Source organism: Bombina bombina, chromosome 5 (genome assembly GCF_027579735.1).
Source record: "Bombina bombina isolate aBomBom1 chromosome 5, aBomBom1.pri, whole genome shotgun sequence".
Taxonomy (NCBI): Eukaryota; Metazoa; Chordata; class Amphibia; order Anura; family Bombinatoridae; genus Bombina; species Bombina bombina.
In genome coordinates, this window is record NC_069503.1 from 198,531,535 (window position 1) to 198,559,167 (window position 27,633).

A 27,633-nucleotide genomic window follows, 5' to 3' on the forward strand; every position below is an offset into this window, starting at 1 on the left:
TGGCCTCTGTTGAAGACAGAACCGTTAATTTGTTTTCAGACAGACAATATCACAACTGTGGCATATGTCAATCATCAGGGTGGGACTCACAGTCCCCAAGCTATGAAAGAAGTATCTCGGATACTTTCTTGGGCGGAATCCAGCTCCTGTCTAATTTCTGTGGTTCATATCCCAGGTATAGACAATTGGGAAGCGGATTATATCAGCCGTCAGACTTTACATCCGGGGGAGTGGTCGCTCCATCCAGATGTGTTTTTTCAGATTGTTCAGATGTGGGGTCCTTCAGAAATAGATCTGATGGCTTCTCATCTAAACAGGAAACTACCCAGGTACCTGTCCAGGTCCAGGGATCCTCAAGCAGAAACAGTGGATGCGTTAGCAGTTCCTTGGTGTTACCAACCTGCTTATATCTTCCAGCCCCTGGTTCTTCTTCCAAGAGTAATTTCCAAGATCATCATGGAACAATCGTTTGTTTTGCTGGTAGCTCCAGCATGGCCTCACAGGTTTTGGTATGCGGATCAGATGTCCAGTTGCCAACCCTGGCCACTTCCATTAAGGTCAGAGCTCCTGTCTCAAGGTCCATTTTTCCATCAGGATCTCAAATCATTAAATTTGAAGGTATGGAAATTGAACGCCTAGTGCTTAGTCATAGAGGTTTCTCTAACTCAGTGATTAATACTATGTTACAGGCTCATAAATCTGTTTCTAGGAAGATTTATTATCGAGTTTGGAAGACTTATATTTCATGGTGTTCTTCTCATAAATTCTCCTGGCATTCTTTTAGAATTCCTAGAATTTTACAGGATGGTTTTGATAAGGGGATTGTCTGTAAGTTCCTTGAAGGAACAAATCTCTGCTCTTTCCGTTTTATTTCACAGAAAGATTGCTAAGCTTCCTGTTATTCACTTTTTTGTACAGGATTTGGTCCGTATCAAGCATGTCATTAAATCAATCTCTCCTCCTTGGAGTCTTAATTTGGTTTTGAAGGCTTTACAGGTTCCTCCGTTTGAGCCTATGCATTCTTTGGACATTAAATTACTTTCTTGGAAAGTGTTGTTCCTTTTGGCCATCTCTTCTGCTAGAAGAGTTTCTGAATTATCTGCTCTTTCTTGTGAATCTCCTTTTCTGATTTTCCATCAGGATAAGGCAGTTTTGCGGACTTCATTTAAATTTCTACCTAAGGTTGTGAATTCTAACAACATTAATAGAGAAATCGTTGTCCCTTCTTTGTGTCCTAATCCTAAGAATTCTTTCGAGAGATCCTTACATTCTTTGGATGTGGTAAGAGCTTTGAAATATTATATTGAAGCTACTAAAGATTTCAGGAAGACTTCTAGTTTATTTGTTATCTTTTCTGGTTCTAGGAAAGGGCAGAAGGCTTCTGTCATTTCCTTGGCATCTTGGTTAAAGCTTTTGATTCATCAGGCTTATTTGGAGTCTGGTCAGGCCCCACCTCAGAGAATTGCAGCTCATTCTACTAGATCAGGGTCCACTTCGTGGGCTTTTAAGAATGAAGCTTTAGTTGATCAGATTTGCAAAGTAGCAACTTGGTCTTCTTTGCATACATTTACTAAATTCTACCATTTTGATGTATTTGCTTCTTTGTGCTGTGGATTTATTTTTTTCAGTGGAAAATGGCTGTTATTGTTTTATCCCTCCCTCTCTAGTGACTCTTCTGTGGAGTTCCACATCTTGGGTATTACTAACCCATACGTCACTAGCTCATGGACTCTTGCCAATTACATGAAAGAAAACATAATTTTTGTAAGAACTTACTTGATAAAATTAATTTCTTTCATATTGGCAAGAGTCCATGAGACCCACCATTTTTATGGTGGTTATGATTTTTTCTATAAAGCACAATTATTTCCAAATTCCTTTATTGATGCTTTTTACTCCTTTCTTTATCACCCCACTACTTGGCTATTCGTTAAAATGAATCGTGGGGGGGGGGGGGAGCGTGTCTTAGCAGCCGTCATGTCCAGACGTTAAACTAAGGAGCTCTAGGACATACAAAATCAGAAATCTATTTACTCCTATTTAAGTCAGAAGATTAGAATCCTTTATGATCGTATTAGATGCATAAGATGGAGCTGAACTGATTGATATTTAATATTTGCAGACTAGTGCTACGGATCTATCTCTTTAGATGGCTGGACAAATATGGCGGCGGCCTTCTACCATCAATGCTTCCCCCCCAGTCTGCCGGGTTAAGCAGAGTCATCTCACTGTGAATACGAGGAGGTACGGCTAATCATTTATATGGAGGGGACCACGCATAACGAGTTACATGACCTCTTGATTGCTTTAAAACAGAGGATGGACATAAATTTTGGGCAGCTAGTCTCTATCCTGAAAGCCCGCCCTCGCAAACAGAGGGATGTTGCAGACTTACAAGTGATGACTGCAGCAGAGCAAGACTCACGTCACAGTTGTTACCAACCTCATCTCCGTGTGGCTGAGACTAGTATCCTGCTTATTCCGGATCTGGGAGAGGTGCAGTCCATGGAGCTGCGAGAAGTTAAGATGCAGTCTCAAATACGCGGAGGCTCAGAATACCCGCTGCGCATCATGGAGTCTCTCATTAGTCTGGTGAGGGCCAGGGATTTAACTGTTTATGTGATACCCTTCCTTGCAGTGACTTCTACGCTTCGGATAGCTCACATGTATCGGCTAGCCTCACCTCTTGCAGACCAGATTTGTTTAGAAGGGTACCTTTGGCAGCGCCTGTTCGTCTTGGTCACTATGCTTGGCATTCCTCAACTTGGTAACAGACTTGGCTGCATCCGGAGAGGAATTGGATGACTGCTTTCTGCTATGGACAGTCATTTTGAGTTTTACAGCCCCCACACGGCTCTATTGACTGTCTAATCTTGCACTCACCTACGAGTGAGTTACTGGGTCTATACTCCCTCTCCAATTAGAGGCCTTTTCACCTAGATCTCCCCACAAGCATATTCATTAGCCTTATCACAGTATTTTCAACCCAAATATGCAGGCTACCGTGTTTAGGCTTATAGGTCCCTTTTTTTTTTATATGATGGCCGTTGGGTCTGATGTGTGAACAAGGGTTCTAGCTGCTAGTATTAATTTTCCTACAACTTCACACTTTTAGATCCAAATATCCTTTGCGTCTCCATGTACAGGAACCCCATATAAGAGCTAGCATAGCTCATATTACTTTTATAACTCATTCTTAGCAGGGCATCAGAATATACCTATCTGGTGAATGTACGCTAAAGGTCTGTAAAGAGGTTTAGTCTTTATGACACTAGGCACACTGGAACCTTTGTGATATACATGCCAAGTATCTATACCTACCCGGTGACAACTTTTTGCACATAAGTTACTGCTTTAACTTACCTACCTGACAGCTATTATTTAATTAGTTGCCTTGGGCTTATAATAAGACGGGAATTTGTTTATGTTGGGAATTGAGAAAAATGCCCCCCTTAACCTCACCCCTCAGTTTATTCTAAATGTTTCATCAAACTAGATATGGAGTTTGCACTAGCGTATGGATGATACCTATAGGATTTGACAATAGCCTTTGCTATACATAGGTCTACTTCAGGTGACTAATAATATAGAGTCATATTGTTCCTACTCCTATCTCATAACTGTATTTTTGCAAATAATTGTGTCCGTCCAGATGTATACATATTTATTCGTAGAGAGTTTTTTTATCCCAAATGTAAACATGATGCTACATCTATGGTATGAATGCACAACTTGTGAACTTGGAGCAACATAGAGGTTTTTTAGCATAAGCATTGAACATCTTCTTAGTTCTATATATATGTTAATAGGAGATGTCTACTTCTGATATCGATTATTTATACAACTCTGGGTTAAGGCACAACCATCTCCTTTGGTCTACTGAAATATTTCGCCCTTTGGTAGGTGTCAGTTGGAGATGAAGCTAGAAGAGAAGAAGACTTTCAGCTTATTGGACTAAAATTCAGTCAGCCATACTCTGTTAAGTGACTATCTCAACGTTAGCTGTTTTATGCACTATAGTCTCTCTCTTTTCATTTAATTTTAATTTTTCTTAAATTATTTACATTCTGTATGATTACACTAAGAATTTGATGCAGCTATAGTGATGTGCGGTGTGTCTAGATGTTTGCACTACTGCTTTTCTACTGCACATGTCACTCATTGTCCTCTTTATATATGTGTTAGAGGGACTTTTTACTATAGTCACCATAGTATTCAGAGTTCTTCATATGTAATACAGGTATGTTTAGTTCTACTAATTAAGGGCGTTGTTATGTACACTCCCCATCCAAAATTACATAGTTATACACTAAATCTGCTCCTTGACCTCAACTTATGGCTATACCCTATGTTTGACATATACCCCGTTTAAATCTCTAAGACGTAATCTCCTATCATGAATATTTCTTTTACCAACCTCAGTCAGTACTTAACTTATCATTTATATACTCATATTTTATTGATTTATTATAAGGTTCAAAACAATGACCTCTACTGGAATTACCATATATATATTTTGCTAATAGCCATTACCCCTCTTAAACTACAGTTTGCCAACCTCCTAGTATTCAGTCTATATACTCTAGCTCAATAACTCACACTTTAAGCGGTGCTTACCCGCTGATTGTTATTGGCTACTCTGAGACCCCCCCCCCCCCTTACTATATACCCATTTATAAAATGTCTTCTTGAAGCTCATAAAGAGCTACATATCTGACTACCAGCTATGTTTTGTATTCCTAGGCCCTTTGGCCTGAAAGTTTAGACTATAGTTAGTCAGTCTAGAGTGTTATTATATTACAAAAAGGAGGATTTCATCTAGATGGTATTGCAATGCCTTACTCTGATATAGTCTTTCTAAGCAAGTGTTTTTGTTGTAACATGTTGTTATGTCATTGCTTCTGCTGCCTGACTTCTTGCACAGTCTCATTGTAACTTTTGTGACGAGACTATTTGTATTTGTCATTTTTCTAAAGATCCTCAATAAAAAGGAATTTAAAAAAAAAAAAAAAATTGTGGGTGTGGTGAGGGGTGTATTTATGGGCATTTTGAGGTTTGGGAAACTTTGCCCCTCCTGGTAGGATTGTATATCCCATACGTCACTAGCTCATGGACTCTTGCCAATATGAAAGAAATTAATTTATCAGGTAAGTACTTACATAAATTATGGTTTTTTTTACGAAGAGATGCTCAGGTGATATTTTCCGGTCAGCTTTTTATAGTTATACTGCATCAGTTTAAAGTGAATTAGCATATGAGTATTATGTCCCTTTAAGTCCAAAGTCAATTTATAAAGCTCAAGTGTGTGCCAACATATAAATCAGTCATTTATTTGACTTTTATTGGGTAACACAGTCAAATTCATGTTGTATATTGCTCAAGCACTAATCTGATGGTGCTCTAAGCTGAAGGTGCACTAAGCTGGGTGTTTCCAAGTAGTGGAGTTCTGATTTAGTTCTGAGCTACACTATTAATAATAATGGTTTGCAGGGCCCAGTCTTAAAAAGTACTACATTTTGCACTGATATTTTGGAGTGTACTCGAGCACCACACTTAACTCATCACTTATACTATGAGTGCAATAAGCGTTCTAATAGCCTTCCCTGTGCTATCCATTAAAAGTATATAGTGCACTAAAAATGTTTTGGCTGCATTAAGATGCTCTGGTTAAAATATTATCCTGTGAGCGACGTTGCACATAAGATAATGTAAAATGCTTAAGACACCTGCACATTCCTGATCCTATCTATATATGCACCAATGGAAAGGAGCTAATCATCTCAAAGGTGATGGAGTTAAATCACCCAGGACTGATTTCTCTGGAATGATTGACAAACACTGCTCTTGTGCAACAGGTTACCTTGTCTGTCTGTATGTTAATAAACAGGTCCTTAAGTATCAACAAGGATACTAAGAGAAATAGGTAACAGAAGTTTAAAGGGGTATTAAACACTAAATACATTTTATAGGCATAGTATTGAGGTTATTCCATGCTTCCCTCTAGCCATGGGTGCCGTGATGTTGAAATCTAGCTTTTACTGCATTGAAGTTTGCACATGTGCAGCATTTCTCCTTCAGACACCTGCAGTGCACCTAGGTTCCATAATGGCAGCAACCATGATTAGAGGGAGGTACATTAAATGTATTTAGTATTTAGTGTCCCTAATCTTGAATTCCATGACCCTTTAAGAAAGTTTGTAGTTTTTAGAATGCATTTTCATACCTTGTAGTGTATTATTAATTTCTGTATCTTCATTTTCTCCATCTTCAGATGAATATGGATCTGGTCTTCTCTTCTGCTCTTCAGCTCTTTCTGTTTCCAGTTTTCTGCTGCTCACTGGATCTCCATCAACAATCTGAAGGGTGTCAGCAATTACATCAGCCAACTCGTCCAGCTCTTTTGGGCTGAGATTGTCGATGTTCATCTTATGCTTGCCCAGCTGCTTCACAACATTCTGGATAAACGTTTCTTTAACAGAAAATATATATATTTATTTAAAACTACTGTATTATGTTTTTCAAAGAGATGAATGCAACCTCTAAATATAATGTCAATTACATTTTTGTCAGATAACTTTGCTCTGTAAATATATATTACCTGCAGTATTATTTGGTATAAAAGAGAGTGTCACATTTTTTCCATTTATTTATAAACCTAAATTATTGCAGCTAAAAGAATATTTTTATATAATTTTAAGCCACTGTCAAAAAAAAGGTTGTTTCAAGATACAGGGAGGAATTGCCGTGATTCCACACAATTATCTTTGTCCATCTTGTTCGTTTCTGACCATTCTTTTTGTGTATAATGGAAATGTGTCTAGATAGGCAGACAGATGGATATACATAACACATAGAAAGTCTGGCACTTTTTTGCAAACACACAGCTAGATTAAAAACAAAATAGAAGAGTTAGTTACAGCATTTGGCCAAATGGTGAAAGGCCCAGGACCACATAAAGGTCTCTTACTCCATGTGTCCTAACCTATAGCCAAACAATGCATGCCTCCAACTAAACAAACTAGGATACAAAACTTTGGAGAGGGGAGGGTAGATGCACAGATATATAAGTTTGACAATTTTCCTATAGAAGTATAGAGTTGTTTTTTTCTTGATTACCAGAATTTCTCTTGTTTGGCTACCAGCCTAGTGAATGTAAAAAAGCCAATATCATTGTTTCTAAGCCTTCCCCATGTTGGAGGATGATCTTGGTTAGATAGCTACATAAAGCCAAACCATAGTCCAGGTGGACCATTTCCCTGGAGAGCTTCAGCTCTGCCCTTGAGCACCCAGTCATGCCCTAAAACCATTCTGACTCCACTCTCACATCTCCAGTTCCCAAAATAAAGTGTAAAGTTGTAAGGTAAACACCATGGCTCTGCATGTTAAAACCCTGGACACCATGGTATATAACATACAATAAAGATGCATTAAGGTAAAAATATATTACCATCCACTGCACTCAACGGGTCCCTTTGATTATTTTGACGAGAACTGGATTTGTATATCAGTGGTCCTTGATTTGACACTACTCCAGGTCTTGGTCTCTGATAAAAAGTCTTTATCCTTAAACTATCTCCTTCATCGGCTTCAGGAAGCACAGCATCAAGTTCACTTGGTTGGGGGTTAATGTACCTATTTGGAAATACTGGAGAAATTTTAGCCCTTCTGTTTGAAAAAGGATTGTCAGTATTGTGCTCTCCTTTCTTCTTTGCGATGTAATCTTTTAATGCCAAAACTAGTGATTTTTTGTCTGGATCCATTTCTGACTCTTTTGAAAGCTTTTCTGGTAAAGGCTGAGTCAAAGACTTTGATGGGAGATTCTCAGGAGCAGTCTGATGGGATAATGGAGTAAGTGAAAGAGATTGTGCTTTTTCTTGAGATTTCTGTAACCCTTGGTTGATGAGTTGATTGGGTTTCATGTTCTCATTCTGCAGGAGCAGAAAAGGAAAATGTTATTAGTACCATGAAAAAAAATGTCAAACTTCATTGACCAGAAAACTGTACAAAAATATCTTCCACTTCACTGCAATGTAAAAATGTCAAATGTTGATGTTGCATATAATTTGTAATTATCAGGTTTGCTTACAATACCTTTGGGATTTGCAAAGAAACATTTGCTAATATAAAGAAGAAATTTGATTTCCTTAGCGTGGCATAACATTAAAGTATAAATCTCCTGAATTAAAAAATATGTTTGTTTATAAAACTTTTCCGTTAATGTAATTATAAACTAATCAACATTTAGCACATTATATTTAAAGATATTTAGGCAATATACACTTTAAACCAAAGTACCAGTTAAACTATAATTTTTAGAAAGAAAACTAAATTGCTTCATTTTTACAAAGTGTACCTTTGTGGCCAACTATACTTTTGTAATCTTAGGTACATGGTTAGATTTCTTTTTAATAAATCTTAGAATATATTGATGTATTTATTTATTATCTTTTATTTTGCCTTTTGTTTAGTCTGAAAAGCAGGGACGTAACTACATGGGTCTCAGCTGAGATGGGAACTGGCCTTTTAGGAGGCTAAAGCATCCAACCCCACAGTACCTTGGTCTTAATGTATAAGAAAATAAAGAATGTAATAACGGTTATTATAAGTTAAACTCTTGGAGGGCTGTCTGTCATGTTGCATCTTATCTAAGTTCAGCATACCCGTGTTGTGTCAAAATACAAGACATTGGCCGGCTTTACACTACTATGGGCTCGATTATGAGTGGTAATTATGGCTCATGCTCGTGGGCTAACTCCGCTGGAAGTAAGTCTTTTGCACTCATCAGATACCGCTAATATTTTAAGTTGAAAGTAAAAAGTTTTCGCTTGTATGCTAACCCAACACGATTAAAAAGCCAAGCTTACAATATCGCTATCTCATTAACGTATTCCCCCATAGAGTTCAATGGTGTCTAGATATGTATACATAGGAATGTAAAATATGCCTTTTGCGCATCTCAATGCGCATTTCTCAATTTAGATCTTAACGTGGTCAGGTTAGCGCACATAAAAACTTAGGAGTCTTAAGGCGTGTTACTGAAATATTACATAAAATATTTAAAAATTATATTTAGAAATATGTATTTAAGAATAAATAGAACATATTCTTCTATGTGAAGTATATTGGAATGTGAAATATTCATATTTCATGTCGGGTTAGTGCACTTGAGAAAATGTGACCGGGTTTGCTCAAGGTTGTTTTTTTCTTCACTTTTCGTGCTACATTGAAATGTATTGTGGAATACATTAACACTGTTGTGATATTCCAAGTTTGGCTTTTTGCAAGTATCAGCTTTTTGTGTACCCGATGCATGTAAAACGTCAAGGTTGATCAGCGTTAACTACCGCTACACTCGTAATCTAGCCCTATGTATGGTAAAATATTTTTGCAATTTACTTTCATTATTTATTTTTCCACCTTTTCATCTAATTAAACTCCTACAGTTGTGGGCTTTCTGAATTTAAAAAATAGAAATGTACTGCAGACAAGAATAACCCAGTTTCATATTTTTCCCTAACTGACCTCAGCAGGGGTTATAAGATAAACTGCAAAACAATGTAGGTTTGTTAACATAGCAGTGGATTACACTCTGTTTTTTTTTCCTATGTTGGAGAAAACGGGAACGGCTGTTATTTTATTAATTAACAAAGTGATCCCAATCTTTCCGATGCAAACACAGTCAAGATTGTTAACACACATAAGATCTCTATTTTCTCATGACGGCTATCGGAATTGCCGATAATGGATGCCGAATACTGAAATAATAAATGGTTAAAGAGTTAATAATAATAAACGGGTTAAGGAGTGTTGGCGTCTTTAATAAAGTTTTAACAGGCGATCATTTAATCACAAATTTTAAAGTTGACTATGGAATCCATTTCCAACTGCATAACCCATCGAAATGCATCTTGTAGGTTGTGAGGATGGGCAGACTGTGCACTGTTTTTCTAACCTAACCTAACCATGGGTCTGGGAAATTATCTATCTATCTATCAAATCTATTTATCTATCTAATCTATCTAATAAATCTAGCTATCTATCTTGTGGCCGGACTGTTATCTGACAGCCACTTGTGTGTCTGACTATTATCCGTCAGCCAAATGTCCGTCGGCCGAACAAAAGAGTTACATGTATAGAGTTTTACTGTAACCATAATGTTAATAGACTAGTGTTTGTTTCGGGAGTTTCCAGTTTCAATTTCAAAAACAGGTACTTAACAAACAAAAAGTCCTTTTAGGAAGCTTTTAGGTAGAAAACTCATTCATGGTAATGGGGTTTTAACAAACAAAATGATATAGTGATATGATCACTCCAAAAACTTGGCTGCCATTTCAGTCAGAAATCAAAAGCAAACCACCAATAGATTGTAATTGAGTCCTATGCTTTTTAACTTTAAACATGTTAAAAGTATTTTTGTTTTCATTCATTAAGTAAACCTTGTTTACCATTTTGGCAAGATGTTCATTAACAATCAAGAAGAATAGTGCATGTTATTAAAAATAAAGTGGGTGCAACTTATCTTCTATAACAGGATATTAACAATTCTCAGTAATAGATCAGCCAAGTGAGAAGGCTATAAAGATATTTCAGAATTGTACAAACGGAGGTTTCCAACCTCACTCTCACTATAACGGTAATAAGATTGCAGTTTTAAACAAACAAGACTAAGGACTTGATTTATCAAACCTTCTCTTCCCCTACGACTGCAGGTTCTCACAAGAGAACCCGCAGTCAGTATTTATCAAGCAGCGGTCATCAGACTGCTGCTTCCTACCCTGTTCTCCACCACTAAATTTTAATTTACTTCTATTATCAAATTGTCTTTGATCCCTTGGTATCTTTTTTTGAAAAGCAGTGATGTAAACTCAGGCGTGTGCATGTGTCTGGAGCACTGATGCCCCATCCTGCTTGTCTGGTATGGAACTTTTCTAATGCTCCTAAGCCTACATTAATAACTTATCACAGGCAGAACCTATGGATCTTTCTAGGGCTTCTCTATCTCTAATCCTGCACTTCACAATTGTACAGAAATTCTAACTTATGTTCTTGAAAGTGATGTTGGTATTGTCATTGCCAAACATGATTCCTCTACTAGTATACTCCTAGTATTTTTTTCTAAAGAAATGTCTTCTCCAGCTAAGATAAACTACTACATTAGTAGAAATATAATGTTGACAACATTGCTTTCCTATTCTGTCAGGACGTATGCACCATTCCTAATCTATAATGATTAAAAGAATATACAAGAGCCAGAATCTGCTCATCGTCTAAGTGCTAGAAAGGCCTGATTTTCTCTTCTTTTCACATTTTAACTACATTGTGACCTACACTCCTTGCACTAAAAATATAAAGGTAAATACTCTCTTATGGCAATTTAGTGTTGAAACTGAAGAATTCTCTGTGTGTTACTATTATTCTGCTTAATCATATTGTAGCTCAGATAACACCTCAAAATCACCAAAATTAAAATAAGTTAAAAGTAAAATTCATAGTAAGCTTGAAATACAACTGGACAAGTAGCCCTTGCCATCTCTATATAGAGACTTACTAAGTTGGTCCAAAAACAGTAAAATTGTGAGATGTCATAGAGAGACCCACACTCTAGTCAAGTTACAACAATTTGTGCGGTGGCCTTCTATGTATTTAGATGTACACAAATACATGCAAGCCCACTATGTTTACACTTCAAATAAAATTCCTTGTGCTTGACCCTCTGATTTATTTCAGCCATAATGCATATACATATATAAATGTATTTAATTGTTTAAATAATATATTAAACTTCACTTTAATGAATACATATGATGTTGAGTGATGGCTTCAATCCAGTGAGTGCTTCTATCTATCTATCTATCTATCTATCTATCTATCTATCTATCTATCTATAGCTCTGAAATTGTCCTAGTTGGATCTTCACTCTCATTCGTGTACAGACACCAGGGTGTCAGGATTAAAATTATCGTAGTATTGTAAAGCAGGTGTCGGCTTTCCTTGGATTTTGATGAGAAAGAAAAAAATGTTTATTGTGATGTTTCTCACTTTTGTAAATCCAATGATTGCAGATGCCTGCATTTGAGTAAATATATATATATATATATATATATACACGTGTGCGTGTTTTGAGTGCTGGTGAGTTTTGCAGGATCATGGGATGTGTACCCAATCCAGTTTGAGAGTGCAGTTCATTTCTGTGCTTTGTATGTATCTAGGGAAATTACAAAGGGCCTGTGTCACCCTTGTTTGTATCTTAGTGTGTTTGGTTGAAAGCATGCATTGTGTGGCTGTAGGTTAGGGATCCAGGGAGGAAGAGACCTTCATGTGGTCCTGGGCCTATCATCATTTGGCCTAATGGTGTAATTAACTCTTCCTGTGTGTGTGCAAGAGAGTGGCAGAGTTTGTGTTAATTTTATTTTGTAATTTTCCCTATGGGCTTGCACCCAGGCTTGGCTGGTGTTATATGCATGAGTCCCTGAGTGCTAGTGAGCACCCAGTGCTATGAGTTTTGCAGGGTCATAGTTTGAGAGTGGTTTTGCTGCGTCATGGCTTGAGAGTGTATCTATACGCACACACACATACACAGAGCTGTAAATTTGGCTTTTTTCCTTTCTTTAACATTGATTGGGCTAGTAATATTTTCCTCTAGACTAGTAACTTTTCTCTCCAGACAAGTAAGCTATGGCAATATTTTTCCAAGGTATACCTTTAAATTTAAGAATTTTTTTTGACAAAATATAAAATGTTGGTATTATTTTTTTTCTATGCAAAAATGCAATATCTATGTTACACTTAAATAACACAAAATAACTTTTATGATCGGTCTTTAGCATCAAAAGAGTCAGGAGGTGCCTATAAATATATAATACAAAATGTAACCTTTCCAGAATGGTTTTACAAAACTGTAGTACTTTTGAGCAAAAATCAATAAAACATAAAGGGTAAAGAACAAAATGACATTCTACTAAAAAGCTTAAATGATGGTCAATTGGCACAGGATATTGAGCGCTCATTTATTGAATAACTTTTATAAGTGTGTTTTTTTAAACTTTAAATTGACCTGCAAAAAGGGCATCTAGAGAATATTCTGTTCTAAGATCTGAATTGCATAATCAATACAGCAGTATGGAGTTTATTCTTCAAAGGCATCATACAGTAAAATTCATGGAAAAAAATCTTAAAATAATGAGCATTCAAGCTGTCTAGAAAACAATTAAATAATAACCACAACTCCCAAAGAAAAGCTTGAACCAAACAAAGAATAGCAACATTAAATGTGCTAAAATGCTGAAATAATACTTGGCAGCTCAGATTACAGAAATAAAAGCCATGGGGTCGATTTATCATGGCCCGAATGGGGCCAAATACCCCTGTTTAAGACCGCTGCTTCTTAACTTGTGCGCCGCCTCTGAGACTGCGGACATCAATCCGCCTTATCTCATACGATCAGGTTGATTGACACCCCCTGCTAGCGGCCGATTGGTCGCAAATCTGCAAGGGGCAGCATTGCACAAGCAGTTCACTAGAACTGCTTGTGCAATGTTAAATGCCAACAGCGTACGATTTCGGCATTCAGCGATGTCTGGCGGAGATGATACGATACAGCATATCATGTCTGCCAGACATTGATAAATCGTCCCACATGTCTGAATTTTAGCCAACGCTATAGTAAAGCATTCCTTATTTATTTCTGCTTTATATAATATTAAAATAATAACATGTATGATGCAATTATGTATTAAAATTGAGTAAAAAATATTTTTATGTTAAGAAATGTATAATGATTATGAGATTATATGTATAAAGACATAGAGATGGATCACCTACTAAATGCTCTGAGAAAGACTGTTATTAGACAATGTAACAATCCAGCGCAAGGATAGTGTACAAAAAATATAATGAACTGGGTCTATGCAGTAAAAAATAACTTGTCCCCATATAAGTAATATAATGCAATGTACAAACTGCAAATAATTACTGCGCTAAAAAATGGTTTAAAGGGACAGTCAAGTCAAAATAAAACTTTTATGATTCAGAAAGAGCGCACAATACTTTCCAATTCACTTCCATTATCTAAATGTGCACATTAGTTTTATATCCCCACTTTCTGAGGCACCAACTCCTACTGAGCATGAGCAAGATTCACAGGATATGCGCATGTACATTTTTTGATTGGATGATAGCTGTCACACGATGCATTAGGAAGGAAAATGCCAAAAAAAATTCTACTAATTTGAAATGCAAACTAAGTGCTTTTACATAGTCTCTTTATTATGCATTTATAAATTATGATATTATAGTGCGTTTAGTGGTCCTTTAATGTACAAACTACAAATGATTACTGCAATAAAAAAAAGCTGAAAAGCGTTGGTCATAATTCACAAAGGTTGTCTTATGTTTTATTAAAAAATACACAGATCCGTTGAGCTGATAAAAATATTCTCAGAAGATCTAAAAACCAGTCCCTACCTCTCTGAGAGACCAAAGAATAGCATATACCAAAAAAAGAATAATCTATAAGCAGCTTATGCCTACTTATTAGGAGCTAATAGCCTTAGCTTCAGTACATTCGAGCTGGGTGTGCTGGGTATACACTACCTAAGTAAATCATTTTCAGTGTCATTTCTAACCATGGCTGTAAATGTGGGGATTGTGGTAACACTGATTTGGTTTCCCTGCACGCTTTAACAGTCACCCCTGTAATAGCCTTTATTGGAGTTATAGAACTGTTTACAGTGAAAAGATCCGGGTGGTTTATACCATGTGAGTCACTTCACATCGTGGATAGCATAGACGCTGAAATCTTCCGTGAGTAGTTCCATTTGGAGCGGTTCGACACTTTGGCGACATACTTCCCTATCTGATGTTTTGTTTTATTGAAAGAAGGGATTACAAATCTCCTGAAGATTTTGTGGATGTTTGTGGACCTTTTTCAGTATTTACATATTTCTTTTATGATTTTTTATGTAATCTATATTAAAGTTATTGTAAACTTTAATTAATTAAAGCCCATGATCAAAAAACAATCTTAAAAACAGGGGCAATTCATTAAAGTTTACAAAGACGCTTATCTTTTTAAATACTTACCTTTGCGTTATGATAAACATAACGCTGATCCTCTGCCCGATTTTCCTGCTGTATTCAGCATATGGATGACGAATCCGGTTTCCTCCAATGGTTGCTTGCCCCACAAGCTGGACGCCAAAAGGGGCATGCAACGATTGGAGGAAACCAGATTCTTCATCGATCTGCTAAAGAAAGCAGAAGATATGGGCGGAGAATCATGGTTATGTTTAATATAACGCAAAGGTAAGTATTTTTAAAAATAAGCGTCTGTCAGGGATTCACCCTGCTTTTGTTTGCTATTTTCTGCTGGCTGCCATTTTACTTACCTCTTTCACTGAATCTGATGCAGAGTGTGTAACACTACTCACTCAATTGGGAGTCCTCTTATGGCCAAACTGGTGAACATCATCAGTGTGAGACAAGTTGCAGTCCCAGGATTATGATGTCACACTTATTATTTAAAGGGCCTATGTTCAGTATGCTTTTGTTGTCTCAGACTTGTTTATTCGCTCCTGTGTTCCAGTTCCTGTGTATTACCTGGCGTGTCTGAGTGACATCCCTTCTGGTTCCTGATCCCTGGCTTGTTCCTGACTCGGCTCGTCTGACTTTGTAAACTTTAATGAATTAAAGTGCCCCTCTTTTTAAGATAATTTTTTATCCTAGGCTTTAATTCATTAACGTTTACAATCACTATAAATGTTGAATTAAAATATACATTTTATATACTAACAATTGTGTTTTAAGTAAATACTATTCTTGGGTCTTTAAGCTTTTTATGAGAACAGTAATTATTTGTAGAAAGACTGCTATTAAGCAATAACAAAATGGATTTATTTATTTTAGATTTCAGTTTACTTTAATGTTTGGTCAAGGATATATCACCAGTTACTATATACCTCTAGGAAAGCTCTATAGAAGCCAATATATGAAATAATTTGATTTACTTAATACCAATCTCTTAAAAAAAAAAATAAGACTGCTTTTGCCTCAAACCATTTCAAAAACCTGTGTGGACACATTATGGAAACAATTTAGAAAAAATTATATTTAAAAAGTTGGAATGTTCCTCTTGATATCTGTTTTACCATCATATTTTTCTATAAAGCAAATATTTATTTTTCAGTTTTTCAATGTTGTGGTTAATTAACAAAAACTGTAACAGAGAGTTGTTATATTTAAAAATAATTATTCCCACACATAAATCAAAATGTAACATGGTACCCAAATTATTTTTTTCTTAAAACAACACAACAAGAAAACTAAATACTTGTTTTAATGGACAATTGTTCAAACAAAATTTTAAAAAAATAGTATGTAGGAAGCGGCCATTCATATTAGGCCTAAAGTCACTTGATTCAGATTACAATTCATATAATTTTGGGAAACAAACACTCCTTAGGCTAATGTAAACTATATATATATATATATATATATATATATATATATATATATATATATATATATATATATATGTAACAGAAGTGAGTACACCCGTGTGCAATATCACTTAAAGGGGCAGTCAAGTCCAAAATAAACTTTTATGATTCATTTTAAACAACTTTTCCATTTACTTTAATCACCAATTTTGCTTTGTTCTCTTGGTATTCTAAGCTAAACCTAGGTAGACTCATATGCTCATTTCTTTGGCCTTGAAGGCCGCCTCTAATCTGAATGCATTTTGATCGTTTTTCACCACTAGAGCGCATTAGTTCATGTGTGTCATATAGATATCATTGAGCTCACACACATGAAGTTACCTAGGAGTCAGCACTGATTGGCTAAAATGCAAGTCTGTCAAAAGAACTGAAATAAGGGGGCAGTTTGCAGAGGCTTAGATACAAGGTAATTACATAGGTAAAACGTGTATTATTATAACTGTGTTGGTTATGCAAAACTGGAGAATGGGTAACAAAGGTATTATCTACCTTTTTAAACAACAAAATGTTGGTGTTTACTGTCCCTTTAAATGTTAAATGATTCAAAATGATTTCGCTTCTCAATAATTAATCATTTCTAGGTTGACAAGTAGAGTATTTTATCTTATGAACAATCGTAAAAAAAATACTTTAGAAAGACTATACTGAAAACCTAGGCCCCAAAGTAAATAGCCAATGCAACAAAGATGAATACACATGTGATCACTGACAGACAAGTTAGATCATTGAAACACCTGTGATTTCCAATTAGCCTAATTGCATGAACATGGTTATAAAATGACCTGTGAACACCATAACATTCTCAGTTTTAAACCTATGGGCTTTGTCTATCTGCAGGTCTGCCTCATGACGCCACGTGGAAAAGAATTGCCAGAGGATTTGAAAAATCTGATTGTGAGACTTCACAAATATGGAAAAGTATATAGGAAGATCAGTGACCAACTAAAAATCAGTTGAAACACAGCTGCAACAGTAATGAGAAGGATAGAACAAGCCTTAGTACCACTAATCATAGCCGCAGTGGCCGTCCTCCTAAAATGACAACACAGACAGTGCACTACTTGCGCAATCTAGCGCTAAAAAACAGACAAGCAAGTGTTTCAGACTTGGCTCAGGGTTATTTATGGAAATTGGAGATTCTGTGACAGCTCAGACAGTGTGAAGGACATTGCATCATTTTTAAAGAAAAAAAACCCTTGCTTGCTCTTCAGCACAAAACTGCAAAACTAAACTTCGCTTAACAGGATGAAAAAATCCCGGATAAATATTGGGAGCACATTCTTTGGTCAGATGAGACCAAAATAAATTTGTACAGCTCAGATGGGGTCCAGCATGTATGAAGTAAACCTGGCCAAGATAATTTTTTTAAATTTCTTTATTTATGTACCAATTCACAAAACAAAACAAAATAAAAGTTCCAAAACACTTCTCATATATTGCAAAAGTCCAAACAATCGCCTAGATTATGCGTTTGGCGTTAGCCTTAAAAATCAGCGTTGAAAGGTCCCAACGCTGCTTTTTAACGCCCGCTGGTATTACGAGTCTGGCAGGTACAGGTGTACCGCTCACTTATCTTCCGCAACTCGAGGCTACCGCAAATCCCATTACGTCAATTGCGTATCCTATCTTTTTAATGGGATTTGCCTAATGCTGGTATTACGAGTCTTGGAAGAAGTGAGCGTTAGACCCTCTCCTGTCAAGACTCCTACCGCATTTAAAAGTCAGTAATTAAGAGTTTTATGGGCTAACGCCGGAACATAAAACTCTTAACTAAAATGCTAAAAAGTACACTAACACCCATAAACTACCTATTAACCCCTAAACTGAGGCCCCCCACATCACAAACACTATAATAAAATGTTTTATCCCCTAATCTGCCGACCGGACATCGCCGCCACCTACATTATACCTATGAACCCCTAATCTGCTGCCCCTAACATCGCCGACACCTACATTATATTTATTAACCCCTAATCTGCCACCCCCAACATCACCGCCACCTACCTACAATTATTAACCCCTAATCTGCCGACCGGACATCGCCACCACTTTAATAAATGTATTAACCCCTAAACCGCCGCACTCCCACCTCGCAAACACTAGTTACATTTTATTAACCCCTAATCTGCCTGTCCTAACATCGCCGACACCTACTTACATTTATTAACCCCTAATCTGCCACCCCCAACGTCGCTGCTACTATATTAAAGGCATTAAATATTAAAGGCATTAACCCCTAAACCTAAGTCTAAACCTAACCCTAACCCCCCCCTGACTTAAATAGAATTTAAATTAAACAAATTAAATTTAACAAAATTAAATAAATTATTCCTATTTAAAACTAAATACTTACCGATAAAATAAACCCTAAGCTAGCTACAATATAACTAATAGTTACATTGTAGCTAGCTTAGGATTTATATTTATTTCACAGGCAACTTTGTATTAGTGTAAACTAATTACCTAAACTACCTACAATTAAATACAATTAAATTTAATAAAAACACTAAATTACAGAAAAAAAAATGACAAGAAGTTTAAACTAATTATACCTAATCTAAGCCCCCTAATAAAATAAAAAAGCCCCCCAAAATAATAAAATGCCCTACCCTATAATAAATTACAAATAGCCCTTAAAAGGGCCTTTTGCAGGGCATTGCCCGAAAGTATTCAGCTCTTTTACCTATAAAAAAAAAGTACAATACCCCCCAACATTACAACCCACCACCCACACACCCCTACTCTAAAACCCACCCAATACCCCCTTAAAAAAACCAAACACTACCCCATTGAAGATCACCTTACCGGGAGACGTCTTCATCCAGCTGGGCCAAAGTCATCCAAGAAGCCGGGCACAAGTGGTCCTCCATCCGGCAGAAGTCTTCATCCGATCGAGGCAGAAGAGGTCCTCCATCCGGCAAAAGTCTTCATCCAAGCGGCATCTTCTATCTTCATCATTCCGGCGCGGAGCGGCTCCATCTTGAAGATATCCAGCGCGGAGCATCCTTCCTGGCCGACGGATTAACGACGGATTAAATTACGTCATCCAAAATGGTGTCCCTTGAATTCCGATTGGCTGATAGGATTCTATCAGCCAATCAGAATTAAGGTAGGAAAAATCTGATTGGCTGATGCAATCAGCCAATCGGATTGACCTCACATTCTATTGGCTGTTCCAATCAGGCGGATTGGCATCGGCGGATTGAAAACCAGGTAGGCTGGGCCGGAATAGCTGCGAGTGTACCTGTTAACTATTTGATAACTTCGAAAAAGTGTCCAATAGAGCCGAATGTGTATTCGGAACATCTGTAATGACGTAAGCATCGATCAGCGTTTGTATGTTACGTCACATATTTCAACTTAGCCGGTATGTAGGCTTTGATAACTAGGTCGGATCAAGCTCACAACAATTACACTGTGGAATTTGGGCGTATTTGCAGTTGATGGCTTGATAAATATCCCACTCTGTTGCAATAATAAACGTGTATGAAGCCCCTCTGTGTCAATTTACAATGTATGTGATGTACACTATATAACCGCAGCACTGTTTATAATAAACAGAGCAGACTTGGTCTGTATTCTGTGTGTGTGTCTGATTTTGCTCTCCAAGGCTTTGTATGATGAAATACTCAGTTCCATGAAGAGCAGAATACTGATCAGTGACATGTACCCGGTCTCAGAGATGAACTCTAATAAGGGGTTAATAGTGTAGTTAAATGCAACTTTTTCCTCCAGCCAAACTCTTAACGCAAACTGTCAAGTTGTATAAAAAGTTTTAGCATTAAATCGGATTGCATTTGAGCGATTGCATTTACTTTCAACTTGTAATTCGAGAAAATATGGGAAGCGTAAATTACTGCGAGTTCATGCAAAACAAATTAGCAGTAATTTAAACAGCATGCCACTTGTAACAGGGATTTGAACGTACAAAACACAGCAGTCTCGCAATCATGTTTATGCTCCTCGCACTAATGATATCGTGACACTCGTAATCTGGCCCTTAGTCATTTTGTACAGTAATTTGTGAAGTAAAATCACCAATATTGTGGCGTTATCCCCAAAACATCACTATCAGAGACTCTTAATATATAAATATGGACTGGCCACTACCTGTAAACTTATTTTAAATTTGTACCAATAGTGTATACCAAATTATAAAATAAAATATTGATTTTGCCCTAAATTAACTGGCAATTTGATTTTGATTGTTTGTTATACACAGCTAGGAACTGAATTATGCATGTTTTTTGTACCACACCATACTAACTTACCATGCAATTATAAAAATCAGATAACATATTTAAGGTTGAAGGATAAATTCCCAGCACAGATACTTTAATAAGTCAGATAGAGATAATTTTCCATAGATCTAAACCTAGAAAACAGTTTGCAGGACTGGTTACATAAGTGTACCCATGTAGGATTATGGCGCAAATACCTATAGCCTCCTGGCTCTGGCAAAATGAATAAAAATGTATTATTTTCAGTTTGCTTATATTTTGTATGTGTTTTTTTTGTTTTGTTTTTTTAAAAGCCTGCAAATTAATTGTTCATTCAATACAATAGGACGGATGCTGCTTTCTACTTAAGACCCCCTGCTAGTGGCTGATTGGCCGCAAATTTGCTGGGGGCGACATTGCACAAAAAATACTTGTGTAATGTTAAATGCAGACAAAGTATGCTGTCGGCATTTAGCGGTCAGGTGGACATGATTCGCTACAGCGAACCATGTCCGTCCGGCATATTATCCGGCATATGATAAATTGACCCCTATGATTTCTTCTTCAAACTTTCAAAAGCCATTTAATCAAACCCCTTCTGTTACAGGTCTAAAGAAAGTGCACATCACATTACTTAAATGGATATTAAACACTTTGAGATGGTAATATTAAATTATATATAGAAAAAAACTTTTATTATTTATTTTATCCCCTTTTCCTGTAATTCCATTCTGAAATTGTGAGCTTTTCAGTTCCTGTTAGAAGTGAAGTGCAGAACACGGTAATATTCCACACAGCCATTGGTTGCACACTCTAGTGCCCTTTTTATAACTGTCCCTAATTGGCCACAGCACAGAAGGTAACCTAAGTTACAACATAACAGCTCCCATTGTTTTATAGCCACTAAAACTTACTTACACTTATTATGTCAATATTTAAACAGCTCATGAAACTTTAAAAATGGAAATTTATGCTTACCAGATAAATTTGTTTCTTTTACAATATGACGAGTCCACGGATTTCATCCTTACTTATGGGATATCGCCTCCTGGTCAGCAGGAGGAGGCAAAGCTGTATATATATATCCCTTCCCCCCCACTCCAGTCATTTGACCGAAGTTAGGAAGAGAAAGGAAAAGCCAAGGTGCAGAGGTGACTGATGTTTAACAAAAATAAAGACCTGTCTTATAACAGAACAGGGTGGGCCGTGGACTCGTCATATCGTAAAAAGAAACAAATTTATCAGGTAAGCATACATTTCCTTTTCTTTTACAAGATATGACGAGTCCACAGATTTCATCCTTACTTATGGGATACAATACCAAAGCTATAGGACACGGATGAAAGGGAGGGACAAGACAGGAACCTAAACAGAAGGCAACATTGCTTGAAGAACCTTTCTCCCAAAAACAGCCTCGGACGAGGCAAAAGTGTCAAATTTGGAAAATTTGGAAAAAGTGTGAAGAGACGACCAAGTTGCAGCCTTGCAAATCTGTTCAACAGAAGCATCATTTTTAAATGCCCATGAGGAAGCCACAGCCCTAGTAGAATGAGCCGTAATTTGTTCAGGAGGCTGCTGTGCAGCAGTCTCATATGCAAAACGGATGATACTCTTCAGCCAAAAAGAAAGAGAGGTAGCCGTAGCTTTCTGACCCCTACGTTTCCCAGAAAAGACAACAAATAATGAAGATGAATGACGAAATTCCTTAGTCACCTGCAAGTAAAACTTCGGGGCACGGACTACGTCCAAATTATGTAACAGACGCTCCTTCTTAGAAGAAGGATTAGGACACAATGAAGGAACAATAATTTCCTGATTAATATTTTTGTTGAAAACAACCTTAGGAAGAAAACCAGGTTTGGTACACAACACTACCTTATCGGAATGAAAAATAAGGAGAATCACATTGTAATGCTGAAAGTTCAGAAACTCTGCGAGCAGAAGAAATAGCAACCAAAAATAAAACTTTCCAAGATAACAACTTAATATCTATGGAATGCATAGGTTCAAACGGAACCCCTTGAAGAACATTAAGAACTAAATTCAAACTCCAAGGAGGAGCAATTGGTCTAAAAACAGGCCTGATTCTAGTCAGAGCCTGACAAAAAGATTGGGCATCCGGAACATCTGCCAGACGTTTGTGTAGCAAAATAGATAGAGCAGAAATCTGTCCCTTTAAAGAACTTGCTGACAACCCTTTCTCCAATCCATCTTGGAGAAAAGATAAAATCCTAGGAATCCTAATCTTACTCCATGAGTAACCCCTGGATTCGCACCAATAAAGATATTTACGCCATATTTTATGGTAAATCTTTCTGGTAACAGGCTTACATGCCTGAATCAAGGTATCAATGACCGATTCAGAGAGCCCTCGCTTAGATAAAATCAAGCGTTCAATCTCCAAGCAGTCAGCTGCAGAGAAATTAGATTCGGATGATGGAAGGGTCCCTAAATGAGAAGGTCCTGCCTCAATGGAAGCTTCCATGGTGGCAGGGATGACATGTCCACCAGATCGGCATACCACGTCCTGCGAGGCCACGCAGGAGCGATGAGGATCACCGAAGCCCTCTCCTGTTTGACTCGAGCAATCACCCTGGGAAGGAGAGCAAATGGCGGGAACACATAAGCTAGGCTGAATGGCCAAGGCACTGCCAAGGCATCTATCAGTTCGGCCTGAGGATCCCTTGATCTGGATCCATATCTCGGAAGCTTGGCATTCTGGCAAGACGCCATAAGCTCCAGTTCTGGCATGCCCCATCTGAGAATCAGGTTGGCAAAGACCTCCGGATGGAGTTCCCATTCCCCCAGATGAAACGTCTGTCTGCTCAAAAAATCCGCCTCCCAGTTGTCCACTCCTGGGATGTAGATTGCCGACAGATAACAAGAGTGAGCCTCTGCCAACTGAATTATCTTAGATACTTCTGTCATCGCTAAGGAACTCCTTGTTCCTCCCTCATGATTGATGTAAGCCACAGTCGTGATGTTGTCCGACTGGAATCGGACGAATTTGGCCGAAGCCAACTGAGGCCAAGCCTGAATATTGCTCTCAACTCCAGAATATTAATGGGAAGTAGAGACTCTGACCGAGTCCACACACCCTGAGCCTTCAGGGAGTTACAGACTGCACCCCATCCTATCAGGCTGGCGTCCATTGCCACTATCACCCATGAGGGTCTGCGGAAGCAGATCCCTTGGGACAGATGATCTGACGACAACCACTAAAGAAGAGAGTCCCTTGTCTCCTGATCCAGATCTATTTTAGGAGACAAATTTGCATAATCTCCATTCCATTGACTGAGCATGCTCAGTTGTAGAGGTCTGAGATGAAAACGAGCAAACGGAATGATGTCCATTGCTGCCACCATCAATCCAATTGCCTCCATGCACTGAGCCACTGACGGCCGAGGATTGGACTGAAGGGATCGGCATGTATTCAGAATCTTTAACTTTCTGACTTCCGTCAAAAATATCTTCATGGATAGAGAGTCGATTAGAGTTCCCAGGAAAGGAACCATTGTCTGTGGAATTAGTGAACTCTTTTCTATATTCACCTTCCACCCGTGGGTCCTTAGAAAGGACAGGACAATGTCGGTATGAGACTTTGTCAGCTGATAAGACGACGCTTGGATTTCTAGTGTCCAGGGATCCTGAACGTCTCTTATCCAATCCTGGACAAAGAGAGAAAGTCTGCCCCCTACTAGATCCGGTCCCGGATCGGGGGCCGCCCCTTCATGCTGTCTTGGTAGCAGCAGCAGGCTTCTTGGGTTGTTTACCCTTGTTCCAAGCCTGGCTGGGTCTCCAGTTGGGCTTGGCTTGTGAATAATTCCCTTCCTGTTTAGCAGAAGAGGAAGAGGGGACTCCCTTGAAATTTCGAAAGGAACAAAAATTACTCTGTCATCCCCTTTGTTTAGATGTTTTGTCTTGAGGGAGGAGGTGACCCTTACCTCCCGTAATGTCAGAAATGATTTCTTTCAAGTCAGGCCCAAAAAGGGTCTTTCCCTTGAAAGAAATAGCCAAAAGCTTGGATTTAGAGGACACATCCGCAGACCAAGATTGTAACCATAAGGCTCTTCGTGCTAAAATGGAGAATCCCAAACTCGTAGCCGCCAATTTGGTAATCTGAAAGGAAGCATCCGTAATAAAAGAATTAGCCAGCTTAAGGGCCTTAATTCTATCCTGTATTTACTCTAAAGAAGTCTCAGTCCTAAGAGACTCTTCTAGAGCGTCAAACCAAAAAGCAGCCTCAGTCGTGACTGTTACAATGCAGGCTGCCGGTTGCAATAAGAACCCTTGATGAACAAAGAGTTTTTTGAGAAGACCCTCCAACTTCTTATCCATGGGGTCTTTGAAAGCACAACTGTCCTCCATAGGGATAGTCGTACGCTTCGCCAGAGTAGAGATAGCTCCCTCCACCTTAGGGACCGTCTGCAAAGAGTACCGAACGGTGTCACCTATAGGGTACATTTTCTTAAAAATAGGGGAAGGGGAGAACGGGATACCCGGTCTTTCCCATTCCCTTGCAATAATTTCCGAAATTCTCTTAGGAACCGGAAAAACATCAGAATAAGAAGGGACCTCTAAGTATCTGTCCATCTTACTCAATTTTTCTGGTGGGACCACAATAGAGTCACAGTCGTCCAGAGTCACCAAAACCTTGCGTAGCAAAAGACGGAGGTGTTCAAGCTTAAACCTTAAGGACATGACGTCCGAATCTGTCGGGGGCAATGCATTTCCTGAATCAGACAATTCCAACTCAGACAGGGCCTCCCTACCCCCCAATTCAGAGAACTGGGAAGGTACATCGGGGATAGCCATCAAAGCGTCAGAAGTCGCAGGGACCATATGGGCCTCTGTCTTACTGTGTTTGCCTTGTAAAGCTGGCAACTTAGATAAAACTTCTGAAAGAGTGGATGACATGACTGCAGCCATATCCTGCAGAGTGAATGAAGTGGACGCAGTTGAAGAACACAGTGTCGCCTGAGCGGGCATTAAAGGTTGTGACACTTGGGGAGAAAGTTGCGGCATACCCTGATTCTCACCAGGCTGAGAAACATCCTTAGATATATTTGCATTAAAGAAAATTTGTTCTTTAAACTGTAAAGCCCACTCAGTACATGAGGGACAAAAAGGAATAGGGGGTTCCACATTGGCATCTAAACACATAGAACATGTACTTTCCTGAAGGTCAGCCATGACAAAAAAACAGCAATAGCAATTTAAAATAAAAATAAAAAGCAAACTCTTTTAGAAAATTTTCTGAAAAACGAGTGTACTGTCTCTTTAAAAATTAAAGCCGTATAGGCTTTTACTGATCCGCAATAAACCTGCAATAACAAGGAAGCACCATAACCCTTTTAAAAGTTTTTACTGTAGCTGTACAGATTCAATATACATAATGACTTAGGGACTAAATTAAACACTTGCACCTGTCCAAACGAGTCACTGAATAGACCTCCCTGAATGGCGCTCCTAAGACCGCTTGTGAAAATTGCAAACACAAGCTGACTTAGGCCACACCGGAACCTAGAGACATGCTGCTCAAAGTCAGGATCCGGATAGTAATTGCGCGTCTAAGCATGCAAAACGCTAAGCCAAGCCCATCATGGGCGGAACTAAAGTCCCCGGTTACAGTGAGAACCGCATGGGAAATAAAAATGTCGATATCATATAAAGAGTACAGTGAAACACCAATGTGCCCCCTCCAAATAAAAACACACTCTCCTGTCCAACCATTATATTAGCAAAAGTTAATGTTAGGACACTTTGCTGCTCATGCCACAATCTCCCAGCATCAAGCCCACAATTAAACATAGCCACCGGTTAACCCTCTATTAGGTCACTGATTATTGCTGAATTTCCAAATAAAGAGGGGATACCTATGCACACAATTTGACCCTGTGCAAACTGATTACCCCTTCCCGGTATAGGGAATAAGTGCCAGTCCGTTCTGAGATACTTCAGTCTCCCCAGAAGCAAATGACTGTACATACCTCAATGCTGAGCGCAGTATAAAGCTGTCCCACACAATGAAGATGTTCCTTTTCCTCACCCCCAGCAGATTTGTGGGGACAAACAGGGTCTTAGATAATATCTGCTAAGACCATCAGCAGGGCAGCAATCAATATGGGAGTGTAGAAAGAATGAAAATCTCCCCAGTCCATTGCTGAAAAGCCTGAAGCTCTAGCCCTGAGAAAAATAGCACACACTTGTACCATTTAAAAATAATAAACTCTTGATTGAAGAATCTAAACTAACACCTCACTTTACCTCTTCCTATCACTAACACAGGCAAAGAGAATGACTGGAGTGGGAAGGAAGGGAGGAGCTATATATACAGCTCTGCTGTGGTGCTCTTTGCCTCCTCTTGCTGACCAGGAGGCGATATCCCATAAGTAAGGATGAAATCCGTGGACTAAATGTTTTTTATGTCTAATTCTCTGCCCCCTTCAATGGAGTCCTTTTTCTTTCTGTGTTATTTATCATCCTTCACCTCAATAACTAGTGTTGCTGCGTTGCTCTGACTTTATTGTGTGATTAGGACATTGTGAAGAGTTTCCATTGGGGCTGCTTTGTGCGTTTGCATGCAGTTACATTCACCTGCACATTATCAGTCATGGGGAGTGTGCATTACCTACTATGTAGAAAGCAACACTACACAAAAGAAAATGGAGAGGCGGAGGGAATATGAAGAAACAGGAACACAGTAAAAGTATTAAAAAAAAAAAAATAAAGTCAAGAATTTAAAATTGAATATAGCAGTATACATGGGCATGTCACATAGTTTATACAGGTAAGTTTAACAACTAGTTCATTTACCAACCTTAAATGGTCTTAACTTTTGAACATTTTAACAAGAACTTAAACTCTGGTATTAGAACATTTTTTTATATGAGTGTGAATGTGTGTGTGCATGAGAG

General features: G+C 38.1%; 1 protein-coding gene across 1 annotated transcript in view; it reads right to left on the bottom strand.

The window, feature by feature from the left end:
• Nucleotides 1–27,633, bottom strand: part of PTPRN2 (protein tyrosine phosphatase receptor type N2) — a 1,723,588-nt gene that overhangs the window by 1,305,105 nt on the left and 390,850 nt on the right. The window contains exons 6-7 of the mRNA XM_053715671.1: nucleotides 7,448–7,928; nucleotides 6,224–6,469 (exon numbers count right to left, since the gene is read on the bottom strand). Coding sequence (XP_053571646.1) covers nucleotides 6,224–6,469; nucleotides 7,448–7,928 — 727 coding nt within the window. The remainder of the gene's footprint in view (nucleotides 1–6,223; nucleotides 6,470–7,447; nucleotides 7,929–27,633) is intronic.